Below are 9,577 nucleotides of genomic sequence, written 5' to 3' on the forward strand. Positions count from 1 at the left end.
CACCTAAAGAAAGGGGTTCAAGCTGAAATTTTACCAAAGTGCTTTGGCCCAAGCAAACTAACTGGAAAGGCCTAGTAAAATATTCAAAGTGCAAATCAATCAATCAAGCATTGAACAAATAAATACAACAGAATCTACACTCAGGAAATTAAAATATGGATGATATACTCACAACAACTTTGTTATCTGTAGTCCTTCCTCCTCAATTCTAAGAGGGATGCTAACCCCTTGATGATTATACCTTTCCAGCATTTTGTGAAGGCTTAGAAAATTTAAGTAGATTGAGGAGGGGGCAAAAGGAGTGGGGAGAGATAAAGTACCTTTAAAGAGGAGAAAGCAACAGAAAAAGGGAGAGATTTCTCCTGGAACAGGTCTACAGCCAGGATCCCAGATTCCTTGAGTGGTGCACAGAGGCTGCTAGGTACCTGGGCTGGAGGTGGAGCGAGAAGGGATGGCACTAAAACATGCCTAGGGAGACTCAACTCCAGGAGCCCACAGAGGTAACCAAGGCTGCTGATGTTCAGGAACCAATACTTAGAGGGTACCCCAGTTCTGTGAAAGAGCCCTTGGAGATGGCAAGGAAAAAGGTTCCGGCAAGTATAATCACAGATTAGACAGCTGATAGATCAAATGAAGGATAATAACCCTATGACCTGAAATAAATGAGACATTTCTGGCACATTGGAGTGTGTCAAGTAAGACCCAAACTCAGTATTAGTTTGAAAAAATGGGAAATTATACACACAAAGAATTAACTGTTAACTGTAATACATTCATGTCCAAGGCAAGATACAAAATTGCAAACTTCACATGTTCAATTAGGGTAAGACATATGTAATTGGAAATGTTAGGAAAAGTCCTATAATGGGTTTAATCACTCTTAACTATTTTTATCCACTATTCCTACTTTTCTTGGACAACCCCATTCCAGCTTAAGGGTAAGAGAACTAAACTTAGCTCAATTCATAAACTGGACAGATTCCATGTGTTTGGCCCTTTTCAGTTAAAACTATGGGTCCAGTACAGATCAAACTATGGATGTCAGGGATTTTTTTCCTTGGGAACCTTAACTTGCTTTACTGCTGTGACTGAGAGAGGTATGGCTAGTTCATTCTGACTAAAGGCCAGCCAGATGGGAGAGGTGAGAGAACAAATTCCCCTTTTGATCAGTCAAAAGGAGGTCCCCCAGCACCAGGTCCCATTCTATTAATTATCTCTACTTCCCCATCTGAAGCCAATGATACACAGTACCTACTTGATGCCTGCAGGGGCCCCTCACTAAACATAGGCTTTTTATTTTAATGGTTTGGCTTCCTTGGATGTCCTTGGGCTAGGTAAAGACAGTCCAAGACAGTGTTCCTTCTGTCTTGGCTCCAAGCCTGGAGTGAATGTGTGCCCCTTCCTCAACTGGGACAAGGAGCCACTGCTCTCCACTGACTGAATTCCGTTTCTGGTCCCCATTCACACCACAGGGTCTCCGTCAACTTCTCCACACCAAGGCTTTCAGAGCCAGGTTATTTTAGATCAGCACAACAGAGGCACTTCTGAGAGTTCAGCAGCAAACGGGACCACGCCATAACAAAGCCATTTCAGTCTGGCTATAGTTAATATTGAAATATTCAAGGCATGGAAAAAGTTGAAAATAAAATTAAGTTGTTAAAAAATTCTACAGATTATACGTATAGCAGAGCTTTCAAACTTACAAATAACACGAAATACCAAAATAATAGAGGTTTTCACTTTTCTCTCTCTTCCCCCCCATTCACTCACTCACACACACACACACACACACACACACCTTTTATGTGTTAAGCCAGATAGTTATATGAAAATCAGGTAATATATTTTTTAATAATATCTCAAAATTCAGATCAAACAATATTGTACTTCATGAGTTTTTAGAAAAACCTCATAAATGATCCATTGGTTTCACTATATTTGATGTTATTGAATAATGTTATGATTTGGATTTTTTGTTTTTAGTGGGGTTTTTAACTTTGAAGTATTTGCTTCAGATTTACTGAAAGTAGAATTAATGGGGTTTTTTTGAAATTCTACTTTTAGACCTGGGGGGTGAAGGTTCAGAATCAGATGTGTTCACAGTAATGGATGCTAATTCCACTGATCCTGGTTTAAGAGGTCCCAGTGACACTTGGATAACAACTTTCGTTTCAGGAGGCAATCCTTCTAGTTGCTTAGGCTTCTTAAACATTTGATGACACTGGGTCTTGTGCTCCATTTTCTCCTTGAAAGTTAAAAACTGTAGCCGGCATTTGGAACACTGGTGAACATTCTTTTCCCAGTGTCCTCTATAATGACACATGTATGGTGTTGCAGTTTTGAAAATTTTGAGACAAAATGGGCAAAGCAAATTCTTAGTGTTTTCGTGGTATGTTCTGAAATGTGTTTCTACATCAGCAAAGGCTGACGATCTGTAATTGCAGACCTGGCACACGTAGGGCATTTCACCAGGCTTATGATTGTCCTTCATGTGCTGTAAGAGAACCTGATCTGTTTCAAAAGACAACTCACAGATTTTACAGACTGCAGAGGGCTCCTGGAAAGTATGGACACTTTCAATGTGACATTGCAGCTGGAAGGGAGTGGGAAACTGGCGGTGGCAGTGCTGGCAGGTAGTATGGTTTTTCCAGCTGTCACTCCTCTGCTTTTCAAGTTCCAAATGGTGCTTCATGTGATTCATAAACTTGACATTTTTTAGAACTTTCAAGCAGCTGAGGCATTTAAAGGCTGTGTGAGTCTTCTGTTCTGGCTGCCCATCTCCTGTATGCTGTCCATAGTAAAAGTCACGAAGTAACATGATCAGATTTCCTTTCGTGGGATCAACAGTCTTGTTTTGACTTGTTAGACTCGAAAAGTCTGTTTTTGCCAGTCCATTTTCCCCAAAAGGACTTACAGGCTTGCAATGAACACTGTCCTTTGGAAAAGCTGTTGGACAAGGTTCTCCATTCTGAACATGGCTTAATGAGGTATGAACACTGTCTGAGGGTGTGCTTTGCTGAGCTGTCATTGTATGAAAGATACCTGAAGGGGCCAGAGCTAAAGAGTGTCCCCCTATGATTCCATTACTGAGTTTAGGCCTTTGGGGATTTGTGCTATTTGTTTCAGAAGTGGAAAGTCGTTTTGTTACACGAGGACTTTTATTCATACCTCCTCTAGAAAGTGCTGCTCCTACTGGATGCTGCAATGAACTTGTGAAGGTAATCAAAGGAGGAGAACATAACTCTGAAGAGCTAATAGGCACGACTTGTAGTAAATTATTTTTATAATCAGGTTTAGACAAAGGCTCAATAATAATAGGACTATCTGTTGATCTTGACTCAGAGTCAGAAACTGGTAAGACAGTCATTGCTTCTGATGTAGGCATCACATGACTTACAGGCCGCAATTTGTGAGCATTATCTTTTCTGACGTGACCAGACTGTCTTCTCCTTGAACACGAACCTGGGGTAACTCTGTTCAATATGTTTGAAACGACTGGTTTTGAATTTGAGGTCATCCCAACAAAGATCAGCTCAGCATCTTCATTTACATGTTCCACCCCAACGAAGATCAGTTCAGCATCTTCATCGTCTACTTGTTTGGTTTCTTCTGTGCTTTTCTGTGGTTCTGACTCTTGTTCTTCACATAACATACATGGTGGTTCCATTTTCTAAATTTTTTTATTCTTGAAGGGTGTGGCCACAGGTCCCAGTGCTTCCTTTATATAAACTGCCACCTAAGTATAAACATACTACACATCAGTTAAGTACAGAAAAATACGTTATTTATTTCTCTCCAAAACTCTAGGGTATTTATAAACATCCGTATTTTACAGATAAGGACACTGAGAGTTAAAGAGGATAAATGACAGCTTAAAAACCTATGATTACAAGTCTGTACGACTCTAGAATCATAGCTTTGCCCTATGCTGATTCTGATTCTCTCCTATTAAAAAAAGAAAACCCAAAACTCCAACAACTAATCACTAGGTGAAATCACATGTAAAGTATGAATATTTTTACAAAAGCACCATTGTGCAGTGTTTAGAAACATGTGGTCTGGAGTCAAAGAAGATTAAGCTGGAATTCTAACCAGCTACATCTTTTTTTTTTTTTTTGGTGGTATGCGGGCCTCTCACTGTTGTGGCCTCTCCCGTTGCGGAGCACAGGCTCCGGACGCGCAGGCTCAGCGGCCATGGCTCACGGGCCCAGCGGCTGCATGGCACGTGAGATCTTCCCGGACCGGGGCACGAACCCGTGTCCCCTGCATCGGCAGGCGGACACTCAACCACTGTGCCACCAGGGAAGCCCAGCTACATCTTTTTTGGAAAATTTATAACTTTTAAATGTGTTTCTGTATCTTAAAGGCAAAAATCCTTATTTCTTAGACTTAAAGTAACAGCTCTTTTTAAAAAGCATCGGGACTTCCCTGGTGGCGCAGTGGTTAAGAATCGCCTACCAACGCAGGGGACATGGGTTCAAGCCCTGGTCCGGGAAGATCCCACATGCCGCGGAGCAACTAAGCCCGTGCGCCACAACTACTGAGCCTGTGCTCTAGAGCCCGCGAGCCACAACTACTGAGCCCACGTGTCACAACTACTGAAGCCCGTGTGCCTAGAGCCCATGCTCTGCAACAAGAGAAGTTACCGCATTGAGAAGCCTGCACACCGCAACAAAGAGTAGCCCCCCTTGATGCAACTAGAGAAAGCCGCGCAACAACAAAGACCCAACGTAGCCAAAAAATAAATAAATAAATAAATTAAAAAAAAAGAAAAAGCATCAAATATTCAATGGCATCTTGTTTTGTACTAGAATTGGAAGAAAATTTATATTAAATGCACATATATAAATTGATTCACACATACTGATTTCATATATGTTAATATAGAAAAGAAGTGTCAACTTCAAAGAATAGAATAAGAGTATCTACATATGGTCAACAAATAGCATAATTCAATGTCAAGCGCTTAGCACAGGCCTAGCAAATTGGGAATGAACTCTCTTGATAATCTCACCCCAACTCAACACTGATGTCTCCTAAATTTCTCCCTCTAATCCTGACATCCCTACTAAACTTAAATCCAACAGTGCTTTGTGCCTCACTCCACCTGTGTCTTCACATAGCAGGCAAAGTAATGCTATTCAAACAAATTAGACTGCATCACTGTTCAGCTCAAAACCTTCCAATGCCCTTCTGGTTCACTCAGTAAAAGGCCAAGTCCTTCCAATGCCTGTAAGACCACACTTCCAACCCTATATACTGTCCCCTGCAATTATCTCATACTCCTCTCCCCCATCCACTTCACTTTAACCACACTAACCTCCTTGCTATTTCTTGAACAAACTAAACACTTTACCTTACTTAGAGTCTTTATATTTGTTGTCCCTCTAATATGAATGCTCATCATTCAGATACCTACATGGCTGGCCCCTCACCACCTTCAGGGCTCTGTTCCAAGCCTTCTTCTCAGAGAGGTTCTCAAATACTCCAACCAACCTCTAATTCACATTCCCAATTTCTCTTCCCTTCTCTTCCACCTATAAGCATTTATCACCACCTAATATATTATAAACATTATTTATCTTGATTATTTTCTATTGTCTATCCAGTAAAATGTAAACTCCAAAGGGCAGGAATTGTCTTTTGTTGACTGCTGGATCACCTGCACAAAGAACATTGCCTAGCATAGCATGGGAGCTCAACAAATACAGAATTTGTTAAATGAATTAATAAATAGTAACTCTCATCAATATGAACCTTTATTTGTAGAGCAGAGTGTGCTCCATTAATTCCATGTTTTCTATCAATTTACTCTGAGAACCTTGTCTGAATCAGAAATTCACATGTTGAAGCCCTAACCCCCAATGTGATGGTATTTGAAGATGGGGTCTTTGAGGGATAATTAGGTTTAGATAAGGTCATGAGGGCCCTCATGACTGGATTAGTGCCAAGAAGAGACATCACAGAGCTTGCTTCCTCTCTATTTCCCCCAACACCCCCCCAAATGTGAAGACACAGGAAGGTGAAAGAGAGCCCTCAGTGGGGAACCAAATCAGCCAGCACCTTGATCTTGGACTTTCCAGCCTTCAAAGCTGCGGGAATAAATTTGTTGTTTTTAAAAAATAAAAATAAACTGGGTTCCAATAACATTGCTGAACTTTCACCTAACTGATCTTCGTAGAATTTTTAGCTGTTGACCATACTGATTAACTTTTCATCCAACCAATCATCCGAGATGAAAAGTTAATTAAGAGTGGAGAAAGAATGATACATAAAACAAATAAGTTAATGAATTCGTTCATTTAGAACAAGAGTAACAACAGACCATGGGAATTTTCTTATCACTTCTCCTCTAGTGTCCTTATTTTCTACAATTACCAGAAACTTGAGAATTCGGGGTAGAGAGGTTGGACATGCCAAGACGTGCTAGATCTAAAGGATGAGTCCTCAAAAATCACTTCATTTCCCCCACCAACAAAGTTGCCAAGGGCTGTGCAAGGAGCCAATGAGAGGTTTCACTCCAAAAATAGCTGAGAGAACAGTGGGTGATGACCCACCTCCCAGGTTATTCCTGTGCATTTCAACAACGGCCCTTTAAATAGGTTTTGTTATAGCCACACAACAGATTTTTTCAGGCATCAGTCCCTCTTAAGTAACTTCCTGAGATTACACCACTAGGACTCCTCTGGTACCTACCCTCACCATCTTCCCTTGCCCGTGACTCTTTTCACCCATTACTGCTCCTCCAGATTCTTGTCCCAACCCCGTCACTCTCTCTCCACCACAGCACTCAAGTCCCTTCTCCACCACTCCTTCTTCCCACTACTCCATTAACCCCACACAGTTGCTGCCTTAGAATTTAACATCCATTAAACACAGACCCTTGGGGGAAATGGGGGTTTCACAGGATCCTTAAAACTGCCATAAACATTTGGATTCTATCCTAGGGCAACTAAGCAAAACAAAAGTAATTTTTTCATAAATATTTTTTAACAAATATTTTTTCACAAATAAGCTCAGGATGATAAAGGAACGCAAAAATAGAGTCTAATCTAGCCTGGGAGTCTAGGAGGAGAACAACTATTAAGCCAAGGTTGTTCATGGTCAAAAAAACAAGACTATTTCTATAGAATGGACTGAGAGAAAAAGTAAGGATTTACAGACCCTCACCACCACTTCCACTCTTCTTTTTTTACTTTATTTTTGAGGTCGCCCTGACATAAACCCCTTCCTTTGCCTGAGGGCTTCTCTCTTTCAAAAATTTTATTTATTTATGGCTGTGTTGGGTCTTCATTGCTGCACACAGGCTTTCTCTAGCTGCCGTGAGCGGGGGCTACTCTTCGTTGCGGTGCACGTGCTCTTCATTGCGGTGGCTTCTCTTGTTGCGGAGCATGGGCTCTAGGAGCGCGGGCTTCAGTAGTTGTGGCATGCGGGCTCAGTAGTTGTGGCTCGCGGGCTCTAGAGCACAGGCTCAGTAGTTGTGGCGCACGGGCTTAGTTGCTCCGCGGCATGTGGGATCTTCCCGAACCAGGGTTCGAACCCATGTCCCCTGCATCGGCAGGTGGATTACTTAACCATTGTGCCACCAGGAAAGTCCCACCACTTCCACTCTTGCTACCTCTCTGACCTCTCCTCTCTCTACTCTAACATTCATTCACTCCAATCCAGCTACAGTGGCTTCCTTGCTGCTCCCTTCAAAGTCTCCACCTGAAATTCTTGTCTTCCAGATATCCCCATGGCTAACACTTCTACCTCCTTCAAGTCCATGTCCAAACCTACCTATTCCAAGAGACTTACTCTGACCACCTTATCTAAAATCACAACACTCCTACCTACCCAACATTCAATCCTATGACCCTACTCTATTATATTTTTCCTAATTTCATAACATCACCTTTTATTTCACAAGAGAATGTACATATTTATAATACTATCTTTCTTCTTCCACTGAACTGTTAGTTCCTTCCACGGGAGAAATTCTGTTTTGTTTTTTAGTTTGTTTTTGTCTGTTTTGTTCACTGATTTCTCCCAAGGGCCAAAAGCAGTCCTGGCATACAATAAGCACTCAAATATTCATTAAAAGAAAATAATTATCTAGAAGGGGATAAAAATAATTCAACAAAAGAAGGTAGGGTGAGGGAAGAGGTAGGAAATGTTCAAACTTGGGATAGAACCAATTTTCTTCAAGTCTGGGAGCCACTGAGGTGCACTGTTATACCAAACGTGAGAGCCCTGCAATCCTGGGATTCAGGAGGACGACTATGGCCAGATCTCATCATGGGGACCAACAGTTTGGGGAAGCCTTTTCTTAGAACAGTATGGTTAGAGTACTACATTTCACCCAGGCAGGCAGGAGAGAAATTCAGCCACTTTCCCTTTTCCTTCCTTTCCTCCCAAGAGCAGCATCTTAGAAGAATCCACAAAGGAGATATGAGCAGGGTAGGAGTTCAACCTAAAAGTGGCCTGTTAGTTCTGAGGCAATTCCTTTCACTAAGACTAAGAATTTGGAGAGGGTTTGGAAGTATCAGGTGAGTGGAGAATGATTTAAAGAGAGGGGCTGTGGAGGACCACAAAAAAGACACCTTAAAAAAAAAAATGGGGCTTCCCTGGTGGCGCAGTGGTTGACAGTCCGCCTGCCGATGCAGGGGACACAGGTTCGTGCCCCAGTCCAGGAAGATCCCACATGCCGCGGAGCGGCTAGGCCCATGAGCCATGGCCGCTGAGCCTGAACGTCCGGAGCCTGTGCTCCACAAAGGGAGAGGCCACGGCAGTGAGAGGCCCGCGTACCGAAAAAAAAAAAAAAAAAACCTGAGGTCATAAATAGATCAAATTGGTGGTAGCAAAGGCAGGGGGTTGGGGGAAATGGGTGAAGGGGGTCAAAAGGTACACACTTCCAATTAAAGATAAATAAGTCCTGGGGATGTAGTATACAGCGTGGTGACTACAGTTAGTAAAACAGTGCTGCGTATCTGAAAGTGGCTAAGAAAGTAGCTCCTAAAAGGTCTCATCACAAGAAAAAATACTGTAACTGTGTGGTGACAGATGTTAACTAGACTTACAGTGTGATCATTTCTCAATACACACAAATATTGAATCATTCTGTTGCACAGTTGAAACTAAAATATTGCTATATGTCAACTACATTTCAATTTTTTAAAAAAGAGTAAATGGAATTCCCTGGTGGCGCAGTGGTTAAGAATCCGCCTGCCAATGCAGGGGACACGGGTTCGAGCCCTGGTCCAGGAAGATCCCACATGCCGCAGAGCAACTAAGCCCGTGCGCCACAACTACTGAACCTGTGCTCTAGAGCCTGCGAGCCACAACTACTGAGTCCACGTGCCACAACTACTGAAGCCCACGCACTTAGAGCCTGTGCGGCACAACAAGGGAAGCTACCACAATGAGAAGCCCGCGCACCGCAATGAAGAGTAGCCCCCGCTCGCCGCAACTAGAGAAAGCCCGCGCGCAGCAAAAAAGACCCAACGTAGCCAAAAATAAATAAAGTTTTTAAAATTTAATTTAATTTAAAAAATTAAAAAGAGTATAATCGCAAAAAAAGAAGAAAAAAAAAAAAAAA

General features: G+C 42.1%; 1 protein-coding gene across 3 annotated transcripts in view; it reads right to left on the reverse strand.

Moving 5' to 3' along the window:
* Nucleotides 1-1,832: 1,832 nt before the first annotated feature.
* ZNF280B (zinc finger protein 280B) overlaps nucleotides 1,833-9,577 on the reverse strand; it is a 14,971-nt gene continuing 7,226 nt past the window's right edge. For 2 of the 3 annotated variants that reach the window (XM_024767932.1, XM_024767931.1), the window contains exon 3: nucleotides 1,833-3,736. In XM_024767932.1, coding sequence (XP_024623700.1) covers nucleotides 2,033-3,667 — 1,635 coding nt within the window. In that variant the 5' untranslated portion in view covers nucleotides 3,668-3,736 and the 3' untranslated portion in view covers nucleotides 1,833-2,032. Of the gene's footprint in view, nucleotides 3,752-9,577 lie in introns of all 3 variants that reach the window. The other variant, XM_024767933.1, reaches the window with a different exon arrangement.

Source organism: Neophocaena asiaeorientalis, unplaced genomic scaffold, assembly GCF_003031525.2.
Source record: "Neophocaena asiaeorientalis asiaeorientalis breed wild unplaced genomic scaffold, Neophocaena_asiaeorientalis_V1.1 scaffold828, whole genome shotgun sequence".
Taxonomy (NCBI): Eukaryota; Metazoa; Chordata; class Mammalia; order Artiodactyla; family Phocoenidae; genus Neophocaena; species Neophocaena asiaeorientalis.